This window comes from Microtus oregoni, unplaced genomic scaffold (assembly GCF_018167655.1).
Source record: "Microtus oregoni isolate MIOR12 unplaced genomic scaffold, Mior012 000002F_ref0000024, whole genome shotgun sequence".
NCBI classification, from domain to species: Eukaryota; Metazoa; Chordata; class Mammalia; order Rodentia; family Cricetidae; genus Microtus; species Microtus oregoni.
The window spans coordinates 81,330,851-81,347,670 of record NW_024543061.1 but is presented as its reverse complement, the minus strand read 5'-3'; the positions used below and the strand labels follow the sequence as shown (position 1 = coordinate 81,347,670).

At 38.9% G+C, this 16,820-nt stretch overlaps 1 protein-coding gene across 4 annotated transcripts in view; it reads left to right on the top strand.

The window, feature by feature from the left end:
* Window positions 1-16,820, top strand: part of LOC121434013 (solute carrier organic anion transporter family member 1A5-like) — a 68,012-nt gene that overhangs the window by 5,890 nt on the left and 45,302 nt on the right. For 3 of the 4 annotated variants that reach the window (XM_041632762.1, XM_041632753.1, XM_041632780.1), the window contains exons 4-7: window positions 1,862-2,003; window positions 5,070-5,202; window positions 10,627-10,733; window positions 14,790-14,936. In XM_041632762.1, coding sequence (XP_041488696.1) covers window positions 1,862-2,003; window positions 5,070-5,202; window positions 10,627-10,733; window positions 14,790-14,936 — 529 coding nt within the window. The remainder of the gene's footprint in view (window positions 1-1,861; window positions 2,004-5,069; window positions 5,203-10,626; window positions 10,734-14,789; window positions 14,937-16,820) is intronic. The other variant, XM_041632771.1, reaches the window with a different exon arrangement.

Below are 16,820 nucleotides of genomic sequence, written 5' to 3'. Positions count from 1 at the left end.
ACATGAGGAATTGTAATAAAGGATGCATCATTATAAAGGTTAATTATCACTGTTTTAGGGAGTCTTAAAGGAGCATGAGACTTAAAATATTTTATATGTGTATTATACTGTGATGGAATTTGGCCTGTGGTCAGAGGTCCAGCCAGTGCTCAGTTCTGAAGGATTTTTGACAAAAGATCAGGTCACGCCTAGGAAACAGTTCCTGAATAAAAGTGTTGTGTTGATTAATATGCAAAGATCTAGTCAGATGACTATATTCTATGAGCTTTGACAATACTCCAATCATTATGTAAGAGAAAATATCTATTCTGTTTACTGTTTGGGTGGTTTTCAATAGTTTTGAGATAGTTATCCTTCTCACAGTTCCAAAGGTATCACTAAATGCAAGCTTAGCTTAACCCAGGATCTGAACATGGTTAGACTAGGTCTATGTAGAGTTCCTCCTAGATTCCTCTCTAAGCTGCTGCCTCCTAAGTCATCCAATCACAAGCTCATTAACCTTTTCCACCTGTAGTGGACTCCATACATTAATGTAAATGAGAGGAGGCCTCAGACTCAGTCGTGGGAAGTGTTTTTACCTGCAGTGATGCATGAATTATTGAAATCCAACCCCTCAAGTTATCCTTCAGTTCTCACATTCTGAGGACCCCAGGGCCTCTGGATCTTAACCTTTGAAAGATGTCTACTAGATGTGTCTCTTTGGACAATTTGTGCAATGTGTTTGTACTTCATCTGAAAAGGATAGTGGTAGTCCTACATTTAAAGACAAAGCCATCATTCTGAGGCATCTGTGTTTATGTATCCCTCTCTGTGTTTTTCTCTGTATGTGTGTGAGTGCTCACCATTCAGTGTCATCGTTTTCAAGTGCTATGGGTGATTAGACCCAGATGCTCAACACAACGGCCAATACCTCTATCACTGATCTATACCTCCTTCTCCGTTGTTAAATATGTTAATTACCTTCAATTTATGTTTTTATGTATATGACCCTTTTGCCCCCATGTATGTTGGTGTACCACTTGTGTGTCTGGTGTCCTTGGAGGCCAGAAGAAAGCGTTGAATTCCCTCAAACTAAAGATACAGGTAGTTTTGAAACACAATGTGGGTGTGAAGAGCTGAGCTCAGGTCCTCAGAAAGAGCAACCAGTGGTCTTGACTGCTGAGCTACATCTCCAAATTCAAGCTAAGGATAATGATGGGTATTCTGATTATCAATTACCAATATTATTAGCATTTATAGTGAAATATCATGAGGTATCATAAACATTTCCCAACGCTCATCTTTGATTACTGTCTCAGGGTTTCTATTGCTTTGAAGAAACACTATAACCATGCAACTCCTATAAAGAAAAACATTTATCTGGGGCTGCCTTAAAATTTCTGAGGTTTAGTCCATAACTATCACGGTTCAAAGCATGGCAGCCCAAGGAAGATACAGTTCTCGAGAAGGATCCTGAAAACATGAACAGAAATATGCTTTGGTTTAATTGTGTTCTGCGTCTTGCCTTCCTTAAAGTGGACAGCACTTGTCTTGGAGATAACCTTATAATCCTGAAGACCCATCAATGAATGTGTCTTACATTGAATAGCTCCATGTCTCTCTGTATGAATAAGGTACATGGATAGAAAAACAAAGACATACCTTTTTACAAAACTCACCGCTGCTAATCTACTATTCTAACTGCTTTTCCAGGGTTAGGACACTATGGTAGAGGAGAGATTACATTTTAAAGTTTCTTCCATGTTCAAGGACTGTTTAGTTTGGAAGCAAACATCATTTTAGAGGCTGTTTTGTCAGTAGTTGGTAGATATATAATTGGAAAACAAAGTTCTCACTTTTTCTTAAATGTTTTTCTTCCTAGATGTTTCTGTTGGCATTAACAATGGCATGTCTAGCCCAAGCACTATCACGAAATTATATGATTTCCATGCTCACACAAATAGAGAGGCGATTCAATATCCCCACATCTATAGCTGGACTTATCAATGGGAGTTTTGATATTGGTGAGTTATATTTACTTATTATTGTGTATTGATAGTCTCTCCTAATTTCCTGCATAAGGTTTTCTAAACTGACTGAATTACATGCTTTCTGATGTGTTTGAACGGCCTGGTCTGGGTGTGGAGTAACCATTTATTTAAATGTACCCAAGATAATATGTATTCTTTACTATATACCCTGATATGGCCTCTATTTCTGATGATTGAAATATGATTTAGAGTATTAATATCTAATTCCATCACTAGATCACTGAGACAGACAATAAGTCCATTTTCACGGCATTTTAGAAGGTTGCTGTGGGAGCCTGGAAGAACTGGTGTTCTGAAGGAAAGAGCAAATGCTTCTCTGCCCCCACTGTGCCTGTGAAGTTGGCAGCTCTCCAGTCATAGACACTGAGGAAGATGAGGATGCTTTCCTGTGTCTGAATTGTGTCAGACACAATTCCAAAGATTTGGGTAGTGAGGGTAATGAACTGGAATATGACAGTACAAAGGGCGAAGGAGGGAAAGATGCCTTCTAAAACAAAGTGACCTGGAAACCTTTTGTTCTTAGTTTTTATTTCCTTCAAAGTGAAATTGATTTTAATGTATTCAACCAAAACAGCCATGAAAATCAGGACTGTGAAGTAACTAATCCACATTGAGGTTGTTTCATCTTATCTCCCAGGATAAAACATCTTACATGTGTTCTAGGTTTTCCCAGTGCTGTCAGGATGAATGTCTTACATAGACTTTTTATAGATTCAGTCATGTTCTAGTGTGTTAGATGCAGCATGTGCTCTTCATTCATTATCCAAGGTCCTATGGAAGACATTGAGCTAGGGAAGACAATATCCTGAAGGGGAAAGGTGATCCGGGAGGAGAAACGGACAGGTAAATGTGATGGAGAGATGTGTACAGGGGTGAACCATCAAATAGTTTGTGTTTGGATCAAGTCAGCCCTGAGGTATTGGAAGATGTAAGTTGTTAGAACATGAACCTGGAGAAGTGTGCAGTGACAAAAAAATGGGAAAAGACTATAGCTTGCTCTGGAATGTGTCTTTTATCCTTCTGGTGCCAGAGAGCCATTATGGGCTTTGAAGAGTGTCATGATCTTTTTATGCTATGGACTCCTATTGAAAAGCCAATACCACCTGATTTTAGGACATTTTAATTGTACAAAATGAAACTATATAGTTCAAAAGGAATCCAGTTACACTGAAGTATAATTATCAGAACATTTAAACATTTTTTCAGGAAGGAATATTCATGCTTTTTAAAAAGGCAAAGATTATCTACATCTGATTTTCTAGTAATTATTGGCTGCATGACTTTTTGCAGTATTTACAACAACCACAAGGTTATAAGCCTTTTGGAGACAGAATGATGACTCTTCAAGTCACGATTGCCTTCTGCACTACCACAAACACAAATGCTAATGTCCAGTTAATACTTATTGATAACAATTCTTATCCAAGTTCTTGGAAATTCTAATTTCTGTGAAATCAGTGGTTTTGAAACTAAAGGTAAAAAAGTCCTAATTAAAGTAGAAAATGACAATACCACCACTGACTGGCAGGTGATTTAAGAGAAGTCTTAAATTCAGTCATTAACCAGTGAATGCAGCAGTTGGTAGGCCTTTCCCTACCAAATGGTAGTTTTGGTAGTTTTGCCAGCAACCTTCCCAGGGCCTAAACAGCACCTTACCTTTTCCCACACACCCTCCCACAAATTATTTGAGGGGGATAGCAAGGCAATGTAAAGGCTATCTAAGCCTAATATGAAGAAGGGAGGCTTTTCCTTTCAAACAATAGAGATTTCAGACAAGATTCTGTGCATTCATGGCTGTTCATCAATAGACTAGAAAGATGTTCAGAGTTCAAACAATAAGTATCCTGGGACATTACCTTCTGCTTGATGATCTCAATGACAGGTCTTGGAGAGAGACAGCATAAAAAATATACAGAGGTATGGCACATACCATTCAAAATAATGCAACATTTCTTCTATGTAGATAGCAGAGTAGAGAGAAATAGAATTGAAAGACAGTCTTCAAATATTTTTGAGATATTTAAGATCACTGAGGTATTTTCTAAGACATGAACAAGTGTGTTTGAGTTTTCTGATCCTTACTTTTTATATAGTATGAGCACAGTAAATATTCGCCAAACTAAAAGTATGAGATTTGTAGAGTGCTTATTTATATATTTGTTTCTTCTAAATTCTCCTTTCTTCTGTGAATAATACTAATTAAATGGACGTAAGCCTCACATATCTTAGACAAAACATTCAACAAATGTATTTCCAGTTCCTTTATTTACATTTTATTTCTGGGAAGTTCACAGTAAGATTCCCAGACTGGTCGTGAACTCCCTCTGCAGCCCAGGCCACCTTTGATCTTTCAGTCTTCCTGTCTTACCAACCCCTATGACTGAGGATGGCAGCTCTGTGCCACCAGGCCACACTTATTCTTTTATTTCTTAAGCATGTTTATCAAGGTCCTCTAAGTCAAATGAGGTTTCCCACTGAGTTTTAAACCTAAGCTTTCTCCTAAACCACAGAGATGAATTTTTCATTTGAAGTTTTGACTCCTGCTATCTAGAACTAAGACACATTTGGATGGTTAGGATTCTGACATTTCTGTTAACAGTATTGCCTGGTCTAAGGGAGGATGTTACAGTAGAAGCAGACATCATGATTGACCATGTTGAACAATTAAGGAGTTTCTGAATACTAAGTTTAAAAATTAAATGCATTTGATTCTACAGAGTTACAGTAGGCGTGAGAAAAGAGGTCAGAGATGATGTGTAGGCTGACATCTGCTTTTTTATGCTTTACCAAGAACTGGATACTTCTGAATAAAGCATTTAATATTCTTTAGAATGGAAGAGAAGTTTTCATCAGGGTCACAACTGACACACACAGACACATATATTACTGTGAATATATATATATATATATACACACACATACACACACACACATATATATATAGTGAATTCTTAAGGTGGTTATTTAAACAATGAAGAGGCTGTTTACTATGATCTGCTAATACTTTACAGAAACAACATTCTCATTCCCCTCTCCTAGGAAGCCTTCTATTGATTATATTCGTGAGTTATTTTGGAACAAAACTGCACAGGCCTATCATGATTGGTGCTGGTTGTGTGCTTATGGGCCTAGGGTGTTTCTTAATGTCACTACCTCATTTCCTGATGGGACGGTGAGTATTCCAGCCTTTGATTAAATTTTAGGTTCCACTCTTCCCTACATGAAATGAGGCTCAGAATTTCCTCCCTGGAAAGAGCAATGCTCCCCCGAAGTACAGAATGCTAAAATGGAAATTAGAAGATATGGTCTTCACTCTACCAATATGATTTGTGAATCTTATGACCTTCAGTCTCCTTAAGGTCCAGTCCAGTTTACTGTGACGTGGGGTTTGAAACACTGCTTTCAGGAAGTTGAGACACCTGAATGGATCCTCTGAATCTGCCTAAACCTGTGCTGCATCACTCATCAGGAGAATGTAGACACTCCAGATACGAGGAGTCTACTGTTTGATATAATCACAGATGAGTGAGAGATAGAATAATGTAAATATTAATTTTTATTTTCATGCTTAGCAAGGTGTCTTACACAGAAAATTTTAAAATTTAAATTATGTTAAACTATTTCTGCTTTCTATGGATAGTTTTCAGTTCTTTCTTTTGCTTCCCTGGGTGTCAGAATGAATTTGTTTGGCTTTTTTCCCTTATCTTCTTCTCCTCCTGCCTCCCCTCTACTCTTTTTTGTTGTCAGAATTTCTGTCCTTCGTGGTTCCCGCAATAGTTAAGTTCCAAAGAAATCACACAGAGGTCTACATTATTTATAAACTGATTGGCTCATAATCTCAGGCTTCTTCTTAACTCTTATAACTTATATTAGCCCATTATTCTTATCTGTGTTAGCCACATGGCTCAGTACCTTTTTCAGCAAGGCAGTCACATCTTGCTTCTGTGGTCCGGTCAGGACTGCAAAGGAATGAGCTTCCTTCTTCCCAGAATGCTCCTGTTCTCATTGACCCAAGTCTATTTTCTGTCTGGTTGTCCCACCTGTCTGACTACTGGCCAATCAGAGTTTATTTAAAATATAATTGACTGAATACAGACCATTCTCTCACACTTTTTCATTATTTGCTTTTATCATTTCATTTTTAAGATCTTTAATCAATTATATTTGTGTGAGTGTTTCATTTGCACACTATATTGTGTCTGTTGGCTGCAGTGATCAGAAGAGTATGTAATTTTTCCCAGGAACGAGTTACAGATGGTTGTCTGCTACTCTGTGGGTGCTAGAAAAAGAACCTAGATCCTCTTCAAGAGCATCAAGTGCTCTGCAACACTGAATCATCTCCCTAGTGCTGCTATGGTTTGTGTGTGTGTGTGTGTGTGTGTGTGTGTGTGATAAGATCTTGCTATGAAGTCCAGGTTAGAATTCATTATTTAGCTTAAGCTGGCTTCAAATCTTTGTGATCCTCTCAAACTTTTGGTGATCCTCCTGACTGAGTCTTCCAAGAGTTGGTATTACATTACAAAGATGAGCCCCACCACAACCATTCTTTGCCTTTTTCTTATGCTTAATTACTCACTAGTGGAACACCCAACCCTCTGATTTCCTGTTTACTTTCTCTCACTTTTTTCTGTAGAGAAAAAATTTCCCTATTGACTTTGGAGACATTGTCTCAAATTTTGTGCATTCTGATATTATAATTGGTATTCTAACTACTGTGACTGGTTTCTCTTTTATCTCCACAGTTTGACACTGATGAAGATTGCTTTAAGTTTTTTGCCACCTCCATCAGTTAGTTGCTTTTGGTCAAGACATTTAGTAAAGATTTTTTTTACTCTTTCCTCTCTGATGACATATTCCCCCTCCTCTTCTGCAGCTACTACATGTTCACTGGAATCCTAGATTTCATTCTTATATTGCCAAATTTCTAACATCATGTCTTTGAATCTCTTAGCTACTTTCTGGGAAATTCAGCTTCATTGTCCAGGCTCTTCAATTCAGGGTGTGTAAATTTATATTGTCAAGGACACCTCTCTACCTTTCCTCTGAGGTAACATCTTTTCATTTTCTCAAGACCTCTTTTTCTATGTGATTCTCTTCTTCTGTATGTGTGCCTCTGGCTTCTTCAAGTGTAGCTTTTGTTTGTCTTTGACTTACTGTAATAGTGTCTCCCATAGATGACATTTCATTATTTGTAAATACTTAAGAAAGAATAACAACAGAGAGCTAAATAGAAATGTAAAGAGAGAGGGGCCCTTTGTTTCTCCCGGCCACCCACCTAGCTTACACCCAATATAACCACACAGAAATTGTATTAATTAAATTCCTGGTTTTCCATTAGTTCTAACTTCTTATTGGCTAACTCTTACATATTTGATTAACCCATCTCCTTTAATCTGTGTATTGCCACATGGCAGTGGCTTACAAGAGATTCTAACTAGCATCCATCTCAGGCAGAGGATCCATGGCTTCTCTGTGATTCTGCCCTTCTTCCTCCCAGCATTCAATTCTGTTTTCTCTGCCTACCTAAGATCCACCCTATCAACTAGGCCAAGAAAGTTTCTTTATTCATTAACCAATGAAAGCAATACATGAACAGAAAAACCTCCTACACCATAGAAATTCTATATAAAGAATAGACTTGGTTAATGTGAGTTGTTTGTCTTTTTCAGTAGGATGAGTCAACCGGTGATTGAGACAGGAATGATTGGTGATTGAGCTGGACTGGGTGGTGACTTATCTGGACTGAATCATGACTAATCTAGACTGAGTGGTGATTGAGATGGACTGGGTTCTGTCTGAGTTGGACTGGCTGGTGAGAGAGATGGACCAGATGATGTTAATCTTTCTCAGAAGCATGGGCAAATTATTATCCTAGGCAGAAATTCTTTGCACTTTCTTAATATATAGAAACTTGGCTATCAGCTAGAAAGGAAATGGGAGCAGCATCTTTTGGTGCATGGAGTTTTAAAACGAAATGGTTCTTCTTTTTGTCCTCTGTGTCCCCATTGTAGCAGTGTGGATCTTTTCCTACCTTTTAACCTTTCCATTTGGAGAGCTGGAGGATGAACATGAGTATCTTGAAATTCCTTATGTACACCGTACCCCTCACTTTAGACTTTGCTTCAAGTACTCAGCTGGGTCCTGAGTTTGGAGTCTCTTCATGCAGTTTTAAGTAGAGACCTGAAACATTCCCTATTGTTCCCTGAAGCATGATAGTTATATTTCCCTGCGCTCTCATTCAGGGGCCTTTCTTACATCCATATCTCAATCACAAGATTGATGAGCTTAAGTGACCACATTTTTAATCCCTCAATAAGACTTTTTTAAAATTTTGTTTTCACCTATTTTGTTCTGGTGAAGGAGTGTGTGTGCTTTCATATGAGGTCAGGAAACAACTCTCAGGAGTAGTGTCTCTCTGCCTACTCTGTGGGACCTGACATGCAATCTAGATTGTCAGGCTTGCACACAGGCATCTGTACCCACAAAGGTATCTTGGATTTCACAAGTCATATATAAATATATTTCATTTTTTGAAAGACAATCTCATGTAGCTCGGGTTGGCCTTGAATGTACTCTGTATTTGAGGACAATCATGAACTTCTTTTCTTTTTTATTCAATCTCCTGAGTGCTAGAATTATAGGTCTGATCCATCATGCTTGGTTTTATTGAGTGCTTAGGATTAAACCCAGGATTGGTGTACTAATTGAACTACATCCTCATCTCTAGATTTCTCTATCTGCGAGGAAATTGCCATTCCCCTTTTTCATTTTGACCTTTTTTCTGCCCTTTTATTGTCAGTTAAGAATAAATAGATGTTGAGCATACACCCTTACATAAATTGGATAATGAATGAAATGAAGGATATTTTTGCCTCTTTGTTTTTGCGGAGAATTGAAAGTATGCACATGGAATTAAAATTGTTTTTTACCTTCTATTTTATTCAAATTAATGTCAAGAAATTTTTGACTATTATTAAACTTTACCATCTTCTGCCAAAGGTGATAATTCTTTGAAGCTGACCTGTCCTCACTGGGTCATGAGAAAGGAGACACAGTCTCCTGTCCATACTTCATTGGAAGCTCTGTGGGGCCATCCAGGCAGCAGGTCTTGAGAGTAGCTGGTATGACTTCTGTGCTATAGTATGCAGCTTAAAAATTAGAATGTTGGCCAGGCGTTGGTGGCACACGCCTTTAATCCCAGCACTCGGGAAGCAGAGGCAGGCGGATCTCTGTGAGTTCGAGGCCAGCCTGGTCTACAAGAGCTAGTTCCAGGACAGGAACCAAAAGCTACGGAGAAACCCTGTCTCGAAATATCCAAAAAAAAAAAAAAAAATTAGAATGTTGAACACTTATGTCTAAATAAATAAATAAAAAGAAACAAAGGAAATCCAGCATGCATACAATCAGAAGAGTCTTAGCTGGACACATTCTCTTCTACTCTGCAGTCTGTCATTTTCTGACCAAAGTACATTAGCAAGTTTTCTTTCTCATGACACGGCCTTGCCACAAGATGGAGTCTGTCACCTCTTGTGACACATGAACTCTTTTTCCTGTTGAAATTAATGAGTACATTGTGAGAATGATGGAATTCTCAGAAAGGGAGAATACGACCACAGCTCAGAAAATGCAGAGCAACTCTCTTGATTTGTTGTGTTGTTTTGTGTCTCTCTAAAGCTTTTATCTTCTCAATGATACTTTAGTGAGTCTCTTTCTCTTTCTTGCTTTTGTTCTTTATCTCTCCCGGCTGATTTCTAGGAAATAGTCATTTAGAAATCACAGAGGGTAGGTTTTAGAGAACCTGAATGTTATGTCACCTACATGTAGAGGCTTGAGAGCTAACTATAAAGAAGGGGCACTTTTTTGGTGATACACAATTTCTTTTGATGATATTTATTATTTAAATATTTATTATTTAAATATGTAACTATATAAAATTAATTAACTATAGCTAAATATTAATAAATATCTATTATTTTTATTCATTCAAGTTTTAAAAATTGGATTCTGCTTTTTGTTTGCTTGTTTGTTTATATCATTTTTTTTGTTTTTATTTCAGATAGGCTCTTGTGAAGCCCAATCTCACCTCAAACTAGCTACATAGCTGAGGGGGACCTTGAGCCTCCACCTCTCCAGTGCTAGGTTGGCAGGCAAGGACCATCACTCCCTGATAATGCATTATGGTATTCAGCCCTGCAACTACATGCACACCTTCATGATACAGATTTCTGTTTCTATTTATTTGTGTGTGTGTGTGTGTGTGTGTGTGCCTGTGTGTGCCAGTGTATATGTGTCTGTGGATGGTGTAGGTATTCCCATGTAGAGATTAGAGGACCACTTTATGGAGTCACTCCTCTTCCTCCACCTTTATGTGATTCCAGGACTGAGCTCAGGTCATCAGGCTCTGCAGAGAGTTCTTTTCCTGCTGAGTCATCTCCCTGGCCCAGCAATGGGATTCATGATGGTCAGAATGACTACTGTGAATACATGTCTGCACGGCCTCTAGATACTGTGTTTTTAGGAAAGCAGGAGTCAATGAATTGTAGATGCTCTCATTGCCCTCAAGACCTCATGGTGAATATTTTCTGTGTCCATACAGATACGAATATGAGAAAATGATCTCACCATCAAGTAACTTGTTTTCAAACAGCTTCTTGTGTTCGGGAAACAGAAGTGCGACCTTAACAACAATACCAGAACCAGAAGGTGATTAGTACTTCTTATTGCTTTCTTCTCAGAGACTCAGGCACAGAACACTCTTTTATGAAGGACTTTGAATGTGGTACTGGGTTTAGTAGGCAACTAAGACAAATGAATAATCTTTATTTCCCTCTTCATAGAAGGGAGCTGTGCAATAACATGAAATACTCTGCTCCCTGAGTTTGAATATATTCAATAAGACTCCTTTGTTTCTTAATGTGAGTATTTTAAAAATAAGCAAAATATATCTACTCTAGCACCATTGTAGAATTAGTCCCACAAGGGAAAATGACTTATAAGGACAGATCTAGACTTATGATGTGATCTATGTGATTCGTCTTGTATGGTTTCCTGTTGCTGTAATAAAACATGGACTAAATTCAAGAAAGGTAGGAAAGAGGTTATATTGCTTACAAATTGTACCCAATCATGAGGGAACCTGGGGGGAGAGAACAAAGCAGAGAGCACTAAGGAGTGACTCATACTGGCTAGGTCCTCTGGCTTGCTCAGCTTCCTCTCTTATACAGCCTAGACCCAGCTACCCAAGGATGGTGCGACCCACAGTGTTCTATGAATTCTTACATCAATTAGCCAGGAAGAAAATGCCTCATACACACGCCCACAGGCCAATGGAGGCAGTTTTTCAATTAAGATACTTTCTTTCAGGTATATCTCGACTTGTGTCAAGTTGATAAAAACTAGCCATCACAGTTATTATACTATAAGATATACTGACAGAAACTTTCCCAGATCTGTACTGCATGCCTGACGCACCATGGAAAAGCAGGTGCATAGTCACTGTTCAAAATTAATTGATTCCACAGTAACTTGTCTTTTAGTTTCCTTTTCCCAAGAGAAGCTTGGCTTTATAGTTCAACCAAACAGTAGTGGTTCCCTTACTTCCTATGGGCTCATGCACTGGGTCCTGGCTTCTGCCATTTATAAGTTAGTTGTATTAATAATTTTCACATCACGGTGATCAAAATCCCAAACAACTCAAGGAAGGACAAGTTTGTTTTAACTTACTGTTTTGGAGGGTTCATTCCATGGTCACTTTGTCCCATGTTTATGTGTAGAATATCATGGTGAGATGAGCTTTTGTTCATGCTGTTCTTCACTTCATGGTGGGTAGGAAGAATGGTAAACAAGATACAGGAAATGGTGAGATATAATCTCTGTTGACATACCATCATGATGACCAACTTCTTTCAATTAACACCACTTGTTACCTGTCAGTACTTCTCAATACTGCCAGTCTTAAGACTCCATCAACATATTTTATGACTCTTTTTAAAGATCAATCCAATGATTATGTCAGTGCATGGTGACTGGTCTCTATACATGCCCCACAAACATAACCAAATGCCATATTAAAATATTTATAGCATGTACTATTTTCTTTTCTTTTATTTTGGTAGATTACCATGGGCAAGGGACCTTATACACAGAAGACTATATTTGTGTTTATGATGCTAAAGCAGTAATTTTCAATCTTCCTAATGCTCAACACTTTAATTGTGAGGACCATGAATAATAAAATTATTTTGTTACTCCTTCATTTTGTATATCCATGTTATCAAGTAGTCTTCAACCCTGTGAAAGGATCATCCCCAAAATAGTCACAACCCACAGGTGGAAAAGCCTGAGTGTAGGAGGAAGGGCGCTTGTTTGTCATGGCTGCCCAGAACTGAAATAATCACACAGAAACCATATTCACTAAAACACTGCTTGGCCCATTAGCTCTAGCTTCTTATTGGCTAACTCTTATAATAATTTAACCCATTTCTGTTAAGATGTATATTGCCATATGGCAGTGGCTTACTGGCAAAGATTCAGCATGTCTGAATGTGGCAGCTCCATGGTGTCTCTCTGACTCCACCCTTCTTTTGCCCAGCATTCAGTCCAGTTCTCCCCAACTACCTAAGTTCTGCCCTATCAACAGGCCAAGGCAGTTTCTTTATTCATTAATGGTAATGACAGCACACAGAGGGGACTCCCATATCACCAGAGGAATGAGAATCAATCATGGCAGGGAAAGTGGCAGTGGGAGCCTGAAATTCTGAAATTAGAAGCTCACATCTCAACTGTAAATGTAAGGGAGGGGGAAAAAACTGGAAGTAGAGTCAGGCTCCAAGCTCTTTAAGGCTATCTCCAGTGACATTCTTCCTCCACCTCCCCAAATACCACTTACTGGAGACTAAGTATTTAATATTTGAGCTTCTAAAGGGGGACATGTCCATTTAGAGGTCCATAGCATGCTTACAGAGAGCCTGATTTGTTCCCAACAATGACAACATATTTTTCTCAAACCCCTGTCAACCTAGTTCTGGGGAATTGTGTGCCTTCTTCTGTCCTTCTTGGGCATCTGCACAAACATGGTGCACACATGCTCTTTAAGGTAACACATTTTAAAGAGTATTTTTAAAGTCACATATGATAAAATGTAGTGATGTAAATGAAGGCAGACAGAAATTATAATAAAATATTCAGCTTTAATTAGGAAAAGACTTACAGAACCTGAGGTTCCCGCAGAGAACAGGAAAGCAGAAGGGAAGGGGGGAAGCACACCAGTAATATTTATTAGTAAAAAAAAATATCCTCAGGGGACCCTGCCCTACAATTAAGGTGATTGACTGAGGCTACCCCTACACTAAAAGACCCAACACATCTCATGGACACATAGTCTGATACTGTCTCAGTAGGATTGCCTCAGGCCAAAACTTCTCCCTTGTATGCTAGATCCATGCCACAGAATTTGCAGCAGTCTCCAGGGTTGGAATGTTGTAACACGAGGACCTGCTTTTTGGGGTTTTTGTCCTGCCTGGTTTCTGTTCTCCCACCAGGTCCCACAGGCATTAATCACACAGAGGTCATGTCACTGCTCTGAGGGATTCTGTGGAGATCAAAATAATTTGAGAGTCAAAGAGCAGACATCTCTGAAGCTCTGATCTACAATACCTCGTAAGCAAAGCAAGGTGAAATAGTGACCTCAATGCTTGCTCATTTTCATCTCCTGAACTGACCTTTGGAAATCCATCCATTGTGTTCCTTGCATTTTGGTGGATAAATTAAAATCTTCCATGTTTAATGCCCCAGGAAATCACTTGAGCCTCCAAAGTCTGATACTTTTAGTTCTGCCCTATAAGATGATTGAGAGTCATTCTGTGATCTGTAGACTGAAATCATCATGCTTATCAAAGATAAGAATTTGAATACATAGAAATAGAAATGGATTTTACTTTAATCAAGAATAAATAAGAGTTAGGCCTCAGGACCCAACTGTGCTTAGGATATTTATGGGCATTCACTGATCAATCCAAAGAGAGAGTACTTTGTCTACTTCCCTAAAAACACCAAGTTGAGCTTCCCTACAGAGTGGCAGTTCATTTAGCTTAAGTGTAGAAGGTGCATGCAATTACTCAATGCTTTCACCTTTGACCTTTCCAGTCCATTTGGCCTTGTTTATGTTATCCCAGTGTTAAACAATTGTGGGAGTATTATGTTGACCGTAAAAGATAAGATCTATAGGGAAAATATGTCTATTCTTCAGGTAAATATTTATTTTTTACAATGTAATTGAGGCTATTGGGAATTCAAACTTCCATCAATATTCTCTCTGTATTATATCAGTACAACATGAATTGTTAGACATAAGCCCATGTGTTCTTTTTCAACTCTCAATGTTGTGGAGAAATTATGCAGTGTACATATTAACTAACTGGGTCTACTAGTTGGTGGAAAACTGAGTGAACAAAAATCTTGGTTTTACTGCTTGCTTATTTTTTTGTTGTAAATTCTTATAACCAATATGTTGTCACTAAACACTGAATTGGGAAGAGATGTAAAGTCATCTCTCCTCTAAAGTGGTAATTATCATAGCTAAGTATTCTTTTAAAATATAAAATATGGGTGACTCAATGATTCATTGCTAGCATAGTTATATAAGTTACTTGATGGTCATCATAGGCTTTTGGCCTCAAGAAACAAAGATAAATTTGAATTAACTGTTAGTAACACTTGACTGTCAAAATGCTCATGTAATTTTCTGTTGTTTTAATGTAGACTGTGAAAAAGAAATTAAATCCTTAATGTGGATATATGTACTGGTAGGAAATCTTATTCGTGGAATTGGTGAAACTCCCATTATGCCCTTGGGCATTTCTTACATAGAAGATTTTGCCAAACCTGAAAACTCCCCTTTATACATTGGTAAGTTTGAAAATCAGACTTGGGATCATTTTTTATAAAGCTAGTTCTGGGAAGGTTGAAAATGGTTATTGATTTGAAACCTGTGGTTTCCAGAACCATGAACAGAGTGCTATGGAACCATTGGCTGTAAAAATTTTCATTGGGGGAATTAAGCAGCAGTTCCTAATGAGCAGCTTCAGCAAGCACCTTCTCACATTGGAGATCCTTATCTGCTGATCCTACAGTCCTCTGATGCTGCCACACTAACTCTAAACCCTTAGAGATTCACCAATATTTCCTGAAAAATGTTCTTAGATACAATGGTTTGTTTTCTATTTTTCTGCTTAGTTTGTCATTCTTTCCTCTATAAGTTATTACAAATTCATTATTGGCCATTTTATGTCTGTAGTATTTTAAAACAGCTTTGCTTTTTCTCTCTCCTTCTGTCTCTCTCTCTCTCTCTCTCTCTCTCTCTCTCTCTCTGTGTGTATGTGTATATGTGTGTGTGTGCATTTTCTTGGCAGTATGGTGGTCATAATACAGTTATCAAGATTTGGACTTGAGATTGAACTCTGATCCTTGGGCAAGGTTTAGTGGACAAATGCTTTTACCTGTTGAGCCTTCTGCCTGACTCTCGTATTTTTCTTTGTTGCCTTCTTGTAAACATTCTTACAGGAAAAGTCTTACCAAACCCTGTTTCCATCATGTCTACCATGTTCACTAAATGGGTTTTTATTTACTGTCTGCTCTCTTTTAGTCCTTGAGGTTCTGCACCCTGCCTCTCTATGAAGTTGTAAACCGCCTTGGCAGGTCATTGAGTCCAGGGATTGTAACCCGCCTGGCAGTTAGTAATTCCAGGGTCCCGGAGAGGCGCTATCTGGAAGATAAGGGCGGGAAAAGAGGAAGGAGGCCAAGCGGGGTTCTTGTCAAAGCCTCCGTTTATTAGAGTATGGTTACAGCTTATATAGGATGAGGAATTTGAGGGGGGGGGCAGGGGCTCTTGCCGCGTGGTCCACGTCAGTCACATAGGCCAGGAGGTTACTCGGTCAGGTCATGATTCCTCGGCCAGGAAGTCACAAGTTGACACACCTAGTTCTCTAGATAATTAGAGTGTGGGGTGGGTTCCACTAACAGATAGCTCTCTATTAACAGATAATTGGTTGTGGGGTAGGCTCTGTCAATAGAACAATTGTTAGGGTGTGGAACTCTTTGCAAACTCCTCAGAGTGATGGTTCCTGTAATGATTTAGGGGGAGATGGCTCCTGACATAAATGATTTTTAGGGGGAGATGGCTCCTGACATATCCTTCTTCCTTTTATAAAGGCAGGCAGCTATCAAGTGGAGGGCACCAGGTCAGAGTCTAACCATGGTGTCAGATCTAAAGGAGAAGGGGCTGAGACAAGGAGTGACACTCCTCTCAAGTGGTGGAGCAATTTACCTCTCCTGGGAACAGAGGGGTGCCTTATGAGTCTTAGGTCGAGTGGGGACCAGGTCTTTTTCCCCCTTACCCGTCCTCGGGTTCCCAGGACCCTGTCTTAGGTTGGGGGAGGTCTTGTCACAAGTCGCCCATCCTTGGAGCTCCTCAAATAAAGGGTATCTAGCAAGACCTAAAGTAAGCAGGTCTTTGACCACAGGGTTCCCTGTCTTAGGCCATGTGGAGGGCGATTCTCGTCCTGACAACATGCCATGTTGAGCCGGCCTCTATAACCTCTGTATGGTGTGCTGTTCAGGTGAGAACTCCACACTATCTCCCATCGTTGGGCCCCTGCATCTATCATTAATGAAAAGACTGTGAGGAGCTCCTCAAATTAAAGATATTACGTATAGATTGTGTAAAGATATAATTTGGGCACCAATAACTCCATCTCCAGACAAGAAGAAAGGGCATTTTCCAAACCCAGTATT